The 18161-nt window shown below is 44.9% G+C and overlaps 1 protein-coding gene across 4 annotated transcripts in view; it reads left to right on the plus strand.

The window, feature by feature from the left end:
• Positions 1–509: 509 nt before the first annotated feature.
• SPNS3 (SPNS lysolipid transporter 3, sphingosine-1-phosphate (putative)) overlaps positions 510–18161 on the plus strand; it is a 43191-nt gene continuing 25539 nt past the window's right edge. For 3 of the 4 annotated variants that reach the window (XM_081843542.1, XM_081843544.1, XM_081843543.1), the window contains exons 1-4: positions 520–619; positions 6336–6551; positions 14021–14432; positions 17365–17430. In XM_081843542.1, coding sequence (XP_081699668.1) covers positions 14246–14432; positions 17365–17430 — 253 coding nt within the window. In that variant the 5' untranslated portion in view covers positions 520–619; positions 6336–6551; positions 14021–14245. Of the gene's footprint in view, positions 620–6335; positions 6552–14020; positions 14433–17364; positions 17431–18161 lie in introns of all 4 variants that reach the window. The other variant, XM_081843541.1, reaches the window with a different exon arrangement.

The raw sequence follows: 18161 nt of genomic DNA on the forward strand, positions 1-18161 counted from the left end.
TGAGGGGCTTTCATCCATTTCTGCAGTCACACAACCAATCAATCAGTAGCTGAACTGGGTTCCACACAGTCACAAAAACAAATTAACCGAAAAAACGCAAAATAAATAGCAAAAACAAAAGCTCCAAACTTAATCTGTTCCAGAAGTCCATTTGACTTCCAAAATGTTCAAAAACCAAGGTACAGCTTCTGACTGGTGCAGGTGCCCAGGAAACAATAGCCGACAGCTGTATCAAATGTTCGGATTCCGAAAAAAAAATCGAAAATTGGAACACTTACTTCTGGGTTTTTGGAGTTTGAGAACCAATGCGTTTGAGAACCAAGGTACCACTGTATTCCTCCTCTAGACACTAATTCTCTGTCTTCTCCTCTTAATGATTAGTTTAGCCTTGAGGGGCTTGGAACATTTCTATTATGACCCATCGTTCGCCCTGGAGTGGAGAGAATAAACAAGAGGTGGTTTTTATCATTGCAGGGCGGAAACTCTCATATTGACATTGCAACAGAATCTGCAAATCCCTTTCAAGGTTATGGAATCAGCCATCATGTTACACAATGGCATTGGACAGAACGCTGTTGTGGCATGTGGGTAAATAACTAAATCTTGGTGTAGCTAGAAGGTAAACATGTTTATTTAATGGAGCACCTAAAGGTGATTCAATGCTTGATGATACGGTGTTAGACCTTTCCCTGCAGGCTTGGGCGAGGTTTGGAGAGAAACGTTTGGGAGCAGTGATGTAGCAGCAAAGTCACTGGAGGTTCTGCAGCCAGCTCACCAGAAACAGGATGGGGGGGGGGGCAGAAGGGGAGCAGAAACCAGTGCATGCTGCTTGCTTTTGTGGATACTGATGATGTGTCACAGATGAGCTCAGTCGATACTTAGCTTGCATGTTTGGATAGCAGATACACCAAGAGCCAGGTGTGGTGGTTTGAGTGTTGGACAAGGACCCAGGAGACCAGAGTTCAAATCCCCACTCAGCCAAGAAGCTCGCTGGGGGACCTTGGGCCAGCCACCATCTCTGTCTAAGCTACCTTGCCGGGTGATTGGTTTGAGGATAAAATGGAGAAGGGGAAGAACCACGCGAACCAACTTAAGCTGGTCGGAGGAGAAGCAGAATATAAATATAGTCATAAATAGAATCAGGAGAGTTGGAAGGGACCCCAGGGGCCATCTAGACCAACCCCCTGCAATGCAGGAATCTCAACTAAAGCATCCATGACAGATGGCCATCCAACCTCTGCTTTAAAACCTCCCATGAATGAGAGTCCATAACCTTGGTTCGAGTTCTGCTATCCAGAGCAGGAGAAAACAAACTGGCTCCATCTTCCACGTGACAGCCCTTAAGATATTTGAAGATGGCTATCATATCTCCCTTCAGTCTCCTCTTTTCCAGGCTAAACATACCCAGCTCCTTCAACTCTTCCACATAAGGCTTGGTTTCCTGACCCTTGATCATCATGGTTGCCCTCCTCTGTATGCCTTCCAGTTTCTCAATATCCTTCTTGAATTGGGCTGCCCAGAACTGGCCTCAGGACTACAGGTGGGGTCTGACCAAGGCAGGTTAGATCTGGACGCTACTTCCATTGGTGCAGCCTAGAATTACATTAGCCTTTTTTGCTGCTGCATCACAGTTGACTCGTTTTAATTTTTTTTATAAAATAATATTTATTGAACATTTTCAAATATAACAGAAAAAAGAAAAGAAATAAAACATAACCTTATTTTCATTAGCATCTTGCCAGGCATTCCCCACCCCACCCCCTCTTGTATTCCAATTCCTTCAATAGATTCAGCAAGTTCTTACCCCAAATTTTAAACTTATTATGGTTAACCCAATGTTAAGAATGTTTTTCCATCCCCTAAAATCGACCCCGCTCCCTTCCACGAGTTCCCCTCTTTAATATGCAAAACAGATTAAAATAAAAGAAAATAGAACAAAGAATAAAATATAATTTAACACCCTTTGGAATCCAAATTTCCCTCCCCACTTTCCCGGTTGTGTTCCCCAATGTCCATCAATGCCTGTTGTCATCCTGGAGATCCCACATCTAGGCCGAAATCCTTCACAAGTCCACTTTGCCGTCTTTTTAATAGTCTTTGCCATCTTTTTAATCATCTTTAGTTTCAAGCATCCAATCTTGGAAAAGCTCTATCTCAAAAAGGTCCATTTTTTCCATCCAGATCTCTGTATTTAAGAGTAAAAACTCCAATTTTGTTTCTTTAGACCTTTCAAATCTGGATGTCCCAAATGTTCCCACTTCCAGCTTTGTCCAATTCTTGTTGTTCATGTTGTTCTTATTATTCTCTCTCCTCACTTTCCTCTAGTTTCTTTTCCTGCTCTCCTGCAAAAATGTTCCAATTCCAAAAGCTTCTAAATCCCCTACAGAGGCTTTGTTATTCAGGAACAAAACTTTACGTCAAGTCCCTTCCATTCTTCAATAGATAAATCTATTGTCTCCTTTAGTGTAGAGACCTCTGTAGACAAAATAGTGTTCCATTTCTGCAGTTTCCCAGGAGATAAAAAGTCCAATTCAAATTCCATGCCAGCAATACTTGTAGTGTCCCACAGCCCCTCTAGAGGGATTATAGTAACTCAGTTTCCTTCCAGATCGCACCCAACAGTCAAAGTAACTTGTTATTCCTTGTTTTAAACAATTTATATCTAATTTGTAACAAATGTAATCGGCAAAGTCCTCATAACAAAGTTCTCTTTTTATTCTTCAGCTTTGACAGCTCCTTTGACAGCTGTCAAAGCCTCTGTTTCTCCTCTCCCGGCGCTCTTGTGGATCGCTCCCGGTTCCCGGGGGGGGGGAGGTTGCATTTTAACTCACGTTCTACTTTTCTCCTCCAGCCCGGTCTTATAATTTTCCATCGTGAAATTAGTGACTTTATCAAAATAAGGTAGCACTCGATCTTAGTTGTCAAATCCTTTGCTTTAAATCCTCTACGACAGGGGGGAGACTGACTTCCTTTTTGCACCTCCCCCGCTCGCTCCGAATTTAAAAATTTTCCCCTTTTTAAGTCCAGTTTCCAATTACTCACGGGTTGTTCTTTTTAATCCGAATTTTCAATGGAAGAAGTCAGCGCTCTCCGCCAAATGGCATGCGGCTTCGCTCGGTAGGGGAAGCGGAGGACTCATAGCACCCCCCCCCCGGCACCCGCTCCGTAGCCTTTAAAAAGGCTCCTTCGTGGGTCGGGGGGGCGCAAACGGTGCCCGCCGAGTCACCATGCCCATGGGTTTCAGCGCCCATGGTTTTTGAGGGTCCCCACGACGCCGACGCGGTAGAACCCAGCCCCTGCCGAGCAGGCTCCCTCCGGAGCTCGGAGGGAGTCCGCCATTCGGCGATGGCGCCAACCCGGAAGTCCACAGTTGACTCGTTTTAAGCTTGTGGTCCACTAAGACCCCTAGATAAATAAATGCAATAAATAAATAAATGCAATATTGTGTTATATTTCCAAGCTCTTTGTAGGAATGTTTCTGTTCTCCAGCCAGCCTGGAAAAGGAGACTCAAAATGCTGTTGGGTATCTCTGAACTAAACTAGACATTTTTGTAGCATAATTGTTCTCCCAGTCACTCCTGGGTTGTTGTTTCTTTCCAAAAAGAGCTATTCAGTTCAGCATACATCTCCACAGAATGCCTGTATTATTATCTTTAATTTAAAAGGAGCCTGGTCAATTTAAAATTCTCCATTTTGGACAGAGCAAAAGTTATATTTATGAAACCTAGTAGGAAGTAATCACCCATTCCCATCTAGTTAATGCTAGAAACAAGTTGTAGAGGGACCTTCATGCAAAACCAAGTATGGTGCTCTGGCATGCTTTTCAGGAATGTGCCGTTTCTGGCCCATCACAGGTGTCTTTTCAATTTGTGCAATATGCGATCCCCCTTTTAATCCTGCTTGGCCCTGCAAAATTCCAGTCAGTGCCTGTCCTGTAGTTTCCTGCTGAAATCTGGTCACTTCTCACATCCTGAATCTCCCAGGGTTGGGGTTTTTTTTTTTTTTTGGTCCTACTTTTGTTGCACAATAACACAAGAGTTATCCCTGGAAAAGACCCTGATGTTGGGAAAGATGGAGGGCACAAGGAGAAGGGGACAACAGAGGACGAGATGGTTGGACAGTGTTCTCGAAGCTACCAGCATGAGAGAGGCAGTGTGGGAGGCAGTGGAGGACAGAAGTGCCTGGCGTGCTCTGGTCCATGGGGTCACGAAGAGTCAGACACAACTAAACGACTAAACAACAATAACAATGCAAGAGTGCCCCCGCAGTGGCAATAATGTCACTTTTGCACCGTACATTTAAAGCATGTTGAAATCACTTTAAACAGTCCTGGCTTTCCCCAAGGCATTCCATGAGCTGTGCTTTGTTAAAAGGTGCAGAGAGTTGTTGGGGAAGCCTTATAATCTCCCTCAGAGAACTGCATTTTCCAGAGCTCCCTTCGAACGGGGATTGATTGTAAAACCACCCTGGAAATTGTAGCTCAGTGAGAGGACTATGGGGTCCCCTAACAATGCTCAGCACAAACGTATCACAAGCAACAGCTCCCAGAATTCTTTTGGGTTAGCCATGGATGTTTATACTGGTATCATGGTATATCTATGGTGTGAATTTGGCCTAATATTTGGGAAGCATCACAGAACAACTAAAAGCTCAGAATGTTACGTGGATGGTGCAGTAAAAAAATCTTCACTAACGCATCATTATTGGGTCAGTGGTGTGCTGCAGAATATACCCACAAGACCCCTCAAGTCTAGATGGGTTTTCCAGAAATACAGTGGTACCTCGGGTTACATACGCTTCAGGTTACATACGCTTCAGGTTACAGACTCCGCTAACCCAGAAATAGTACCTTGGGTTAAGAACTTTGCTTCAGGATGAGAACAGAAATCGTGCAGCGGCGGGACAGCGGCAGCAGGAGGCCCCATTAGGTAGCTAAAGTCATGCTTTAGGTTAAGAACAGTTTCAGGTTAAGAACAGGCCTCCAGAACGAATTAAGTTCTTAACCTGAGGTACCACTGTATGTGGTTAAGCCTGTTCAGTATTGGAGGATTGCCACTTTGGGCAGTGGTTGCTTATGCAAGGGCTGTTGGGAACCAGTCCCAGCCGTGTAGGAGCCTGAAATTCCACATCACTTCCACTTACTGTGGCTTTTATGTGCTTCTGCGTGGGCTACCAGCCAACACCCAGTATGCAAAATGAGGAAACTGTCAGTTGCATGCAAATGTTGACAACGCTTCACACGGTTGGTGAATATTCAGAGTTTTAGAGTTATGTTAATGAAAGCGGGGCAGTTACTATTAGGGGATTTCCTCAACCTCCACTGCCTTCGTGGGCCACACGTCTGATGAAAGAAGTACTTAGCAGTGATACCTTATGGAATTCTCATTCCGCTAGTCCCTAAGATGTCAGTATTTTTTTGAACTTTTTACGTATTTGTCCTTAATTTCTGATTTAATACAATGTAAAGCGGGGAGGCAGAGGAATAAAGCTGCATACTGTGCCCAAATAGTTTTAAATCACATGTATTTGTAGACTGCACCTGGGTTTTGTTTTGTTTTTTAAACGATACAAGAGACTTTTCTTCTTCTTCTCAAAACAATCTAGTGACATCTGGTGGCCTGCTGTATAATGGACTCAAAAACGATTGCAGATAGGAGGGACAGAGAGCCATGGCTCATTTCTGCTGGCATCTAACACGGTGGCCATGGGAGAAGCAAGAACCTCTTGGAGTGTTAATGCTGCGAGGTGTTGGGAAGTCAAATGATGTACTGTAGAAGGATAATGAAGAATGGGTGTACTAATTTACTGTAAAAGCATTTAAAAACCAAATATCAAGTAGTCTCACCAAATCATGGAATTGTAGAGTTGGAAGGGACCACAACGGTCATCTAGTTCAGGCATAGGCGAACTCCGGCCCTCCAGATGTTTGGGACTACAATTCCCATCATCCCTAGCTAACAGGACCAGTGGTCAAGGATGATGGGAATTGAAGTTCTAAACATCTGGAGGGCCGGAGTTTGCCTATGCCTGATCTAGTCCAACTCCCTGCAATGCAGGAATCTCAACTGACGCATCCATGACAGATGGCCACCCAACATCTGCTTAGAAACCTTCAAGGAAGGAGAGTCCACCACCTCCCCAAGGAGCCCGTTCCACCGTTGAACAGCTCTCATAGTCAGAAAGTTCTTCCCGGCATTTCGTTGAAATCTCCTTTCTTGTAACTTGAACGCATTGGTTTGGATCCTACCCTCCGGAGCAGGAGGAAACAAGCTTGCTCCCTCCTCCATGTGACAGCCCTTGAGATATTTGAAGATGGCTATCTTATCTCTCCTCAGTTTCCTCTTTACATTCTGAACCATTGGTGGAGTATCCAAATATCGGCTTCCCACAGCGCTCTCCCTGCGGCATTCCAGCAGACCCAAAGAACCATTCAGATTTAGCTGCACCCAGAGTGAACCCCACCCCACCCCACTGAACGACAAGGCATGGCATATCGGCTGGATCCAGCACACCTGATGCCATCAAATGGTGCCAGTCCTTAGCATGATCAGGTAGGGGCAAAACCGATAACCAGTGTTGTGTCTTTGCAGATAATAATAATAATAATAATAATAATAATAATAATAATAATAATTTATTATTTATACCCCGCCCATCTGGCTGGGCTTCCCCAGCCACTCTGGGCAGCTTCCAACAAAATATTAAAATGCAGTAATGCATCAAATATTAAAAGCTTCCCTAAACAGGGCTGCCTTCAGATGTCTTCTAAAAGTCTGGTACAGTGGTACCTCAGGTTACATACGCTTCAGGTTACATACGCTTCAGGTTACATACGCTTCAGGTTACAGACTCTGCTAACACGGAAATAGTGCTTCAGGTTAAGTACTTTGCTTCAGGATGAGAACAGAAATTGTGCTCCGGTGGCGCGGCAGTAGCGGGAGGGCCCATTAGCTAAAGTGGTGCTTCAGGTTAAGAACAGTTTCAGGTTAAGAATGGACCTCCGAAACGAAATAAGTACTTAACCTGAGGTACCACTGTAGTTGTTTTTCTCTTTGATATCTGGTGGGAGGGCGTTCCACAGGGTGGGTGCCACTACCGAGAAGGCCCTCTGCCTGGTTCCCTGTAACTTGGCTTCTCGCAGTGAGGGAACTGCCAGAAGGCCCTCGGCGCTGGACCTCAGTGTCCGGGTAGAACGATGGAGGCGGAGACACTCCTTCAGATCTTCTTTAACTTCCATTTTGGCATTTCCATCACTGGGGAAGCAGCAACAGCCCTACCTGTTAGCCAATCTTTTTGGCAGTTTGAGTCAGGAAGCTTGCTTCACAGACCTTCCCTCCTGCACTCTCCTCTTCCCTCCTTGCCTGCAGTTTTGGGCATTAAGCAGCTACAAGCCGAAGCTGATTCGGGGCAGTCTGCCCCACCCGGTTCCCCTGAGAGACACAAGTTAAACTATGGAACTCACTTCCTCAGGAGGCAGTGATGGCCGTCAACTTGGATGGTTTTAAAAGAGGATTAGACAAATTCCTGGAGGATGGCTGTGCTTTGCCTCCTCAGTCAGAGGCAACAGTGATTTTGAATACCAATTGCTGGGAACCCCAGGAGGGGAGAGTGCTCTTGTGTTCGAATCCTGCTTGAGAGCTTCCCACAGCATCTGGTTGGCCACTGTGAGAACAGGATACTGGACTAGGTGGGGCACTGGTCTGATCCAGCATAGCTTTTCTTCTTTTTTTTGCATTCTTTTTTTGGGGGAATATTTTATTAGTTGAATATAAGAACAACATATAATCAAATACAAGCAATAAAATACAGTTTTCCCCTACCCACCCCCAAGAAAAACCCAGCCCCAACTACGTCCAAGTAATTACATTAGTAATATAATCAAATGAAAAATTATTTCTGCAGTTGCTGGTTTAAAAAATACCATTCCACATGCTCCCATGTGTCTTAGGTGGTTTAAATGCATGTTCTTTCATTGATGCATATGTAATAAAGGAGGACCACGTTATGTAAAAATTATGTAGTTTCTCACATTGTTTTCTTTCACGTACCCTTTCCCTTAACTTTTCCATCAAAATTAATTCCCAGACATAAGCATACCGAACTTCATATAGGTTCACGTTTTTGTTTTTGTGGGATGAATATATTTGATTGAAAAGCAGCTTTTAATTTTTTTAAAAAAACAACACCTTTAATCGTCTTATGCTACTGCAAGGCTAAGCACATTGATGCATGCTTAAGTCCTGTCGAAACAAATGGAATATAAGAGTTTATTCTGGGTTGAATTCCAGGTTAGGACAGCGGCTTTACGTAGACAGAAAACTGGCATTTGGCTTCCTAAATTACGAGTCCATCAGTGAAGATGAAGGCTGCTGTCATTTTGTCCACATGTCAAATGAAAAAGATGGATTTTCATAGACACATATCAACACAGGCATTCTTTTTAAAAAAGGGGGGTTGAAATTTTGATGAAACATCAGGAAAAACTTCCTGCTGTCACAAGCTGTTGGCAGTGGGACAGACCCCCTTGGAAGGAGGTGACCCCTCCATTTGTTAGAAGTTTTAAAGCAGGGCCTTTAAAATGGGCACTTCTCAGGGATGCTGAAGCAGCAAACGTCCTGCATCGGCAGGGGGTGGGCTGGATGACATCTGAGGGGCTTTTCAGCTTTATGGCCCCATCTGCAGTACAGAGGTACCTTGGGTCAAGTACTTAATTCGTTCTGGAGGTCCGTTCTTAACCTGAAACTGTTCTTAACCTGAAGCTCCACTTTAGCTAATGGGGCCTCCCGCTGCTGCCGGAGCACGATTTCTGTTCTCATCCTGAAGCAAAGTTCTTAACCCGAGGTAATATTTCGGGGTTAGCGGAGTGTGTAATCTGAAGCGTATGTAACCTGAAGCGTATGTAACCCGAGGTACCACTGTATAGTTAAAGCTATGGTTTTCCCAGTAGTGATGTATGGAAGTGAGAACTGGACCATAAAGAAGGCTGATCGCCGAAGAATTGATGCTTTTGAATTATGGTGCTGGAGGAGACTCTTGAGAGTCCCATGGACTGCAAGAAGATCAAACCTCTCCATTCTTAAGGAAATCAGCCCTGAGTGCTCACTGGAAGGACAGATCGTGAAGCTGAGGCTCCAATACTTTGGCCACCTCATGAGAAGAGAAGACTCCCTGGAAAAGACCCTGATGTTGGGAAAGATGGAGGGCACAAGGAGAAGGGGACGACAGAGGACGAGATGGTTGGATAGTGTTCTTGAAGCTACCAGCATGAGTTTGACCAAACTGCGGGAGGCAGTGGAAGACAGGAGTGCCTGGTATGCTCTGGTCCATGGGGTCACGAAGAGTCGGACACGACTAAATGACTAAACAACAACATTGCAGCAAGTTAGTACAGCCAACACTTTCTGTGGTCCCTTTCGAGGTCTGTGGCCAATTGCAATTTGCATTCTGCCCCCCGCCCCTTTCTTAATTTTTTGACTGACGGACTGATTGCATTTATATCCCACCTTTTTCTCCAAGGAGTCTCAAGTGGCATATGTGTCTACCAACTCCACCTGGTACTCAGGCTGAGACCCTACCTGCCCGCGGACTGTCTCGCCAGAGTGGTGCATGCTCTAGTTATCTCCCGTTTGGACTACTGCAATGCGCTCTACGTGGGACTACCTTTGAAGGTGACTCGGAAACTACAACTAATCCAGAATGCGGCAGCTAGACTGGTGACTGGGGGCGGCCGCCGAGACTACATAATACCGGTCTTGAAAGACCTACATTGGCTCCCAGTACGTTTCCGAGCACAATTCAAAGTGCTGGTGTTGACCTTTAAAGCCCTAAACGGCCTCGGCCCAGTATACCTGAAGGAGTGTCTCCACCCCCATCATTCTGCCCGGACGCTGAGGTCCAACGCCGAGGGCCTTCTGGCGGTTCCCTCATTACGAGAAGCAAAGCTACAGGGAACCAGGCAGAGGGCCTTCTCGGTAGTGGCACCCACCCTGTGGAACGCCCTCCCATCAGATGTCAAAGCAATAAATAACTACCTGACATTCAGAAGACATCTTAAGGCAGCCCTGTTCAGGGAAGTTTTTAATCTGTGATATTTTAGTGTATTTCTGGTTTTTATTGAAGCCGCCCAGAGTGGCTGGGGAAACGCAGCCAGATGGGCGGGGTACAAATAATTTATTATTATTATTATTATTATTATTATTATTATTATTATTAGTGGTTCTCATACCCTCCAAGTATCCCTGTTTTTCAGGGACAATCTCGGAGTCTCAAGTGGCATATGTGTCTACCAACTCCACCTGGTACGCAGGCTGAGACCCATGACTAAATGACTAAACAACAACATTGCAGCAAGTTAGTACAGCCTACACTTTCTGTGGTCCCTTTCGAGGTCTGTGGCCAATTGCAATTTGCATTCTGCCCCCCCCCCCTCTTAATTTTTTGACTGACGGACTGATTGCATTTATATCCCACCTTTTTCTCCAAGGAGTCTCAAGTGGCATATGTGGTTCTCATACCCTCCAAGTATCCCTATTTTTCAGGGACAGTCTCGGAATTACAAAAGCCATCCCAGCTTCTGATTTGATCCCAGAATGTCCCTGTTTCCCTTGCCATTACCACCACTGCTGAGCTTGGCGAGGAGGAAGAGCTGGCGCTTGTCCCGAGTGATGTTGGCAGCAGCAGTGGGGGCTGCAAGGAAGCACACCTCTGTGGCCTCTCCATGCCTTCACCATGGTATCTCTGTGGCCGCTGCTGCCACCCTCCTCCCTAGGGCAGCTCATAGTGGCTACTGGAAAGCAGGCAGTCTTACACTGCAATTCTAAGCATTTTTACTCAGAACTAAGGCCCACTGAGTTCAATAGGATGAACTCTCTGGTATGTTCCTGATCATTCTCGTTGTTGTTGTTGTTGTTGTTGTTGTTGTTATTTCCTGCCTTTTTTCCTGACAGCAACTCAAGGCACCTAAAATTCAGAGGGAGAGGGTGGTGCTGTGATCTAAACCACTGAGCTTCTTGGGCTTGCTGATCAGAAGGTCGGCAGTTCGAATCCCCTTGGTGGGGTGAACTCCCGTTGCTCTGTCCCAGCTTCTGCCAGCCTAGCAGTTCAAAAGCATGCCAGTGCAAGTAGAAAAATAGGTACTGCTGCGGCAGGAAGGTAAACAACATTTCCATGCGCTTTGGTTTCCGTTGTGCCAGAGGCAGTTTAGTCATGCTAGCCTCATCATCTGGAAAGCTGTCTGTGGACAAACGCCAGCTTCCTTGGCCTGAAAGCGAGATGAACGCCACAACCCCATAGTCGACTTTGAGTGGACTTAACCGTCCAGGGGTCCTTCACCTTTTTTTACAGCTAAAATTTTATTTTGTTCCCTTTATCTATTGTAGGCATTGTACATTATCATGTCCCTTGCATATTTTTTCTTTATACCATTCCTCTGAGGTAGCTTAGGCAGAGAGGTTGTAATTGGCTCAATGTGACAGATGTCTATGTGTGTAAGATGTCTATGTGTACGGCGAGATCAAACAGGAGAGAATCTTCCTGATGCAGAATAGGATGTCCCTATTTTCATCAGAGAAATGTACAGTGGTACCTCGGGTTACATACGCTTCAGGTTACAGACGCTTCAGGTTACAGACTCCACTAACCCAGAAATAGTGCTTCAGGTTAAGAACTTTGCTTCAGGATGAGAACAGAAATCGTGCTCCGGCGGCGCAGCAGCAGCAGCAGCAGCAGCAGGAGACCCCATTAGCTAAAGTGGTGCTTCAGGTTAAGAACAGTTTCAGGTTAACTATGGACCTCCGGAACGAATTAAGTACTTAACCCAAGGTACCACTGTACTAGGTCAGGGGTAAGTGATATTTTTGGCCCCAGGGGCCCGGATTTTATCTCCCCCACCCCATGGGCCAAATTTGGCAGGTGGACCAGGCATCCCACCCGTCAATCCTCTGATGTCATTCTGGTGTCAGGTGGCTGGTAGGTAGTTGATCCCACCCACCTGTCAAAAGCTAAGCTGCTGGGGGTGAGGTGGGGTTCTGCTTTGCCAGTGCATTCTGCACAGGAAACACCTGTGATCCTTCAGATGCTGTTGAACTACCAACATCCATCATCCCTGACAACTGGCGATGCTGCCTGGGGCTGGTGGCAGTCCAACATCTGGAGAGTCTCTGATCTAGAAGCATATTTCATTGTACACAGGTTGTACATTGACAATAAAGGTATCATCATCATCATCTATTAATGTGTGACCCCAGAATTCTGGATCCAAAACAGATGACAAAGTTTTGTGCTAGTTTACTGCTGCGAACCCCACATTTTGTGCTGTCCCCCCAAACTGAGTAACTGACACAGCAAATCGGGGTCACAAGTTAACGCCAAAAAATCCAACCTTGTCTAATGGACTCCAAACCAGTGCCAAAATATTGTGCTAGTTTGATGCAGCAGGCTTTGGTGAAGCTAAGCAGATTTGGAGCTAGTCAGGGTCTGGATGGGGGGACCATGTAGGAACTTAATGCATGTGGAGATGGACAGGAGGTAGATTAGAAAATCCAGAAGTATAGGAGTAGGCGGTGAAGCTTTCTTTTAATTAAGTCCAGTTGCAAAGCAAGCTGGCTCCCCCTTTCTCACCCCGCTTAACCAAGAATCGGACAACAGACTGAGAAGTAAGTTTAAAGTATTATTTACTTACAGTCATGCGTTAGTTCTCAGCAGCAGCAGCAGCAGTAAAATAAATGCAAGCAAAAGACTTCTATCTACAGTATAGGCAGCCTCAGGTATATGCTTGATGCTGGTGGAGTTGGATCTGCGTGTGCTCCCATTGCTGGTGGTGGAAGAGAAAAAAGAGAGCGGGAAGGTACAGGAAATACTACTTCCATTCTTCCTGCCCAAGAGAGGAGGGGAAATGACATCACATAAAGTCCTCTCTAGCAATTACATTTCTGGGTCTGCCTATCAGCAATGTGGCTCGGATGTTGGAATGAAGTTATGTGGTTTTAGCATAATATATTAAGATAAATTATTAAGATAAAAGCAAAAATGGAAAGGATTTGCTGAAATAACTAATTGAACTAGAATACAAAAAAGGGAGGTGTGAGGAGGTCAGGGAAACAAGTAATTGAAAGTTAAGATATGGAAAGGTTGTCTTGTTTTTAATTGTTTTTACTTTTTTGTATTTTGTATTTTTTGTTTCTTTTTCTTTTCTTTTTTTATTCTAGTAACTTTTTTGAAACTTTAATGAATATTATTTTTTTAAAAAAATCAGCAATGTGGCTCTGTGGTCTTCTCCCTTCCCATGCCAACTCGCAAGAATATGCATTGTCAGATTTGACTGTAAATCTCCCATGTCAGTCGCAGGGGTGCGTGTTGGACCTTCCTAATTCCTAAAAGCCTTGAGGCCCTGAGTATATCCATACCCTCAGTGGGGTCCTGGCTGAAGCCTCCATAATACAGTGGTACCTCAGGTTAAGTACTTAATTCGTTCCGGAGGTCCGTTCTTAACCTGAAACTGTTCTTAACCTGAAGCACCACTTTAGCTAATGGGGCCTCCTGCTGCTGCCGGAGCACGATTTCTGTTCTCATCCTGAAGCAAAGTTTTTAACCTGAAGCACTATTTCTGGGTTAGCAGAGTCTGTAACCTGAAGCGTATGTAACCTGAAGCGTATGTAACCTGAGGTACCACTGTATATATTTAAAGCAGGCTCATTTATTTTTTGGGGAACTTCAAATTACCGTGTTTTTTTGCCTATAAGATGCCCCATGTATAAGATGCCCCCTATTTTGGTGGACTCATATTTAAGAAAACGGAGGGGAGATGTATCCGTGTATAAGACGCGCCTTAATTTCTGACATTATTTTTAAGGGAAAAAACCTAGTCTTATATACGGAAAAATATGGTAGGTGGCGTTTCAAAACCAGATCAAATTTCTCTGCCACCTCTGGTCACACCACGGAGGTGGACTCCCAATAAAAAAAAAAGAAGAGTGTCTTGAATTAATCTTGCACACATTTCTCTCTCTCCTTGCCTTACAAGGTCAAGTGGTTTCCTGCTGCTGTGTGGGAGAAGAGACCTGGCTTTTTTCTCTGCAAATGTGCAACCTTCTTGTGAGGGGGAAGCTCAGAGCTTTCGTGGCTGGCTTTGCAAGTGGCTTTATTTTGCAGGAAATGACCGTGCAGAGTGAAGTTCCTCATAATGAAGGAGCTCGGAATCGGCTTCACATCCTGCCCGTCCTTTGATTAGCAGAGTTGGTCCAGGGCCATGAACGAGCTGGTGGCCCCGGGACTGCCACCTCAGTCTCCCATAGCCTTGAAGGGTTATGGAGTCATTGAATTTGGCGAAGACGACCAGGGAGCGAGGAGTCCCCCGGCCAGAAGGTCTTACATTGCCATTGCAGTGCTGTGCTACCTTAACCTGGTGAATTACATGGACTGGTTTCTTGTCCCAGGTAAGATGACTGCCCTCTCTCTGTGGTCCATTCCCTGAAAGATAGCCGTGTTAATACTGCTTTTCGAAAGGTCCGGAGAGAGGCAACACGAGAACAGGGCCTTCGCTGCAGTGGCTCCCCATCTGTGGAATGCTCTCCCCAGTGAAGTTCACCTGGCGCCTACATTATACACCTTTAGGTGCCAGGCAAAAACGTTCCTTTTTAACCAGGCCTTTGGTTTATCTTGTTTACATCCAACACATTTTTAGAATGTGGCTTTTGGGGAGGGGAGTTGTTATTGGGTTACTGCTTTTGGTTTGATTTTATATGTTGTGGTCTTGTTGTGAACCTCCCTGAGACCTCCAGATATAGGGTGGTGTATAAGTTGAAATAATAATAATAATAATAATAATAATAATAATAATAATAATAATAATAATAAATAACAACAACAATTTTTTAACAGCACTATTTTTTAAACAGACTCCAGACCCTCCAAGTGTCCTTATTTTCCAGGGACAGTCCTGGATTTACAGAAGCTGTCCCAGTTTCTGAATTGATCCCAGAATGTCCCACTTTTTCTTAGGACGTCCCTATTTTCATCAGAGAAATGTTGTAGGGTATGGAGTTATGTGACCGCCTGAGCCAAGGAGATTAGCAACTATACAACCTTTAGAAGAATATCTGTGTAGTTTTATTATGTTTTTACATATTTTGGAAGCCGCCCAGAGTGGCTGGGGCAACCCAGGCTGATGGGCAGGGTATAAATAATAAAATGATGATGATGATAATGATGATGATGATGATGAAGATGATGGACTAGGATGTTCCTATTTTCGTCAGAGAAACATTGGAGGGTATCAGACTCCCCCACAAGGAAATGTGACAGCGTATTGGACTATTTGGTTTAGAGAGAAGGCAAGCGAGAGGCGATATGATAGAAGTTTAGATAATTACGCCTGGCATGGAGAGAGTGGAAAGAGGAAGGTTTTTCTCCCTTACACCATACACATGGGAACTTGTGGGCGTCCAACGAAGCTGAGTGTTGAAAGAAAGGACTTCTTCATGCAGTGAGGGCCACCAACCTGGTGGCTTTAAAAGAGGATTAATGGAGGATAAGACGTCTATGAGCCACAATGGCTCTGCTCCCACAGCTAAAGGCAGCCATGCTTCTGAATACTCGTTGCTGGAAACCACAGAGGCAGAGAGGGGCTCTTGTGCTCGAGTCCTGCTTGGGGGTTTCCCACAGGAATCTGGTTGGCCACAGTGAGAACAGGATGCTGGACTTAATAATAATAATAATAATAATAATAATAATAATAATAATAATAATTTATACCCCACCCTCCCTGGCTCAGATAGGGGAAAAAACAAAAACCAATTTAAAATACAGGTTAAAATGCAATTTAAAATACAGCCTCATTTTAAGTAGCCCATCGATCAAAACCCTAAGGGGAGGGAAACATAGAGGTCAGACTGAGTCCAAGCCAAAGGCCAGGTGGAACAGCTCTGTCTTGCAGGCCCTGCAGAAAGATGTCAAGTCCCGCAGGGCCCTAGTCTCTTGTGACAGAGCGTTCCACCAAGTCGGGGCCAGTACTGAAAAGGCCCTGCCCTAGTTGAGACCAATCTAACCACCTTGCGACTTGGGACCTCCAAAATGTTGTCCTTAAGGTCCTCTGCGGGACATACCAGGAGAGGCGGTCCCGTAGGTACATGTGTCCTAGATGGGGTCACTGGCCTGATCCAGCAGAGGTACTTCTTATGTTCTTAAAATGCAACAAAATGATAAGAGCTGGAGCTCTGTGAGGGGTAAACCACAAGCCCAGAATTCTTTGAGAGGGAAATGTGCCTCCAATGTGCATTAAAGGCATAGTCGTATACAGCCACAGATCCCATTCGGTATGACATGCCAGACGACACCTGTTGGCCTCCATGTTTTGTCCTGGATTTCCAGAGTCCTGCCCCCTGCCCCCATATACAAGGGGCTTGTATTTTTAAACCTAAAGTTCACAGCCTCTGATGTCCCCAACGAAGAATTAGTGCTATTTTGGGCTTGCCAATTCTGTAAAATGGAAAGGCAGGCTTCTTTCCTTTTCCACCCTTTGATTGTACATATAACATCTTCCATCTAAATGTCAATGAAGAGCAGGGCACTGATTCTCAGAGGGTTTCCGCTGTTAGGCTATCGACAGATTAAGGTAAGCTTCATAAGAGCTCAAGTAAAAGCAAAGTGAGATGGGTGATCCCCGCTTCTCTGCAAGCAAACAACAACAACAACAACAATAATAAATTTGATTTATACCCCGCCCTCCCCAGCCAGAGCCGGGCTCAGGGCGGCTAACACCAGTAAAATTACAGTAAAAACATAATAGGAAAAAAAACCACCAATTTAAAATACAGGTTAAAATGCAATTTAAAATAAGGCCTCATTTTAAAAGTAGCCCATAGATCAAAACCCTAAGGGTAGGGAAACATAAGGGTCAAACTGAGTCCAAACCAAAGGCAAGGCGGAACAGCTCTGTCTTGCAGTCCCTGCGGAAACATATCAAGTCCCGCAGGGCCCTAGTCTCTTGTGACAGAGCATTCCAGCCGGGGCCAGTACTGAGAAGGCCCTGGTCCTAGTTGAGACGAGTAGTACAACAAGTAGTAAAGGCAGCTTTGCATAACCTGAGCTGCTAGATCAAAGCAGCACTCCTTTGCTAAACCTCTGCTTCCCCTTCCCACAAGCTGGGGCAAGGGATGGAGCCTATCATGTCATAGGAGTGGACTTGGATTTTACCCAGCCATGGGAGAACTTAGGCCAATCTAACCTAACTCAAAGGATAAAATGCAGGGTGGGTGACCATGCTTGCTGTTTTGGAGACAGGGTAGGATAACAAACAAACTTTAAGAAGTCAAAATTAATCCTATCACTGTAATATTGTGGTTGTAATGGATTTTTACCTTGTTACAGGGGTGCTTCAACACGTACAGACCTACTTCAAACTACAAGACAGCAGCGCAGGCTTGTTACACACAGGTAAAAACATGTTAATACAATGGCATTCTCTTTTGTTGCTTTCAGCTCGCGTATGATCATAATCAATTATCTACCCCGCCAATCACTACTGCTTTTGCCTTGCATTTGCATTGCATTGAAATGAATGGGGCAGAGCAATATAATTAATTATGTAAATTACACGAGTTGCATAATTTCACCACAGCAGACGGTGAGACAAATAGTGTCATTTTTGTCAGATGGCGAACTGCAGCAGAAAGGAAACAGCGCTGTGCGCAATGAATACAGGGTAGGGTAGATGGACGTAATGATGTCTTGTTACATTACTACAGTGGTACCTTGGGTTAAGTACTTAATTCGTTCCAGAGGTCCATTCTTAACCTGAAACTGTTCTTAACCTGAAGCACCACTTTAGCTAATGGGGCCTCCTGCTGCGCCACCGGAGCACGATTTCTGTTCTTATCCTGAAGCAAAGTTCTTAACCCGAGGTTATATTTCTGGGTTAGCAGAGTCTGTAACCTGAAGCGTATGTAACCTGAAGCGTATGTAACCCGAGGTACCACTGTACAAGGGCAAGGAGAGAGTCCCGTTTCAGTCCCTGGGGAGCAACTGCCAACCATTGCAGACAGTACAGAGATAGATGGACCAATGGTCTGACTCTGTGTAAGGCAGCCTTCTAGAAAGAAATTCAAAATAGCGTTCTGAGAATACTGGAATTTTGTGCTATGCAAAAACCATACAAAATAAGATCT

This window comes from Podarcis erhardii (genome assembly GCF_964252035.2).
Source record: "Podarcis erhardii genome assembly, chromosome: 16".
Lineage (NCBI taxonomy): Eukaryota > Metazoa > Chordata > Lepidosauria > Squamata > Lacertidae > Podarcis > Podarcis erhardii.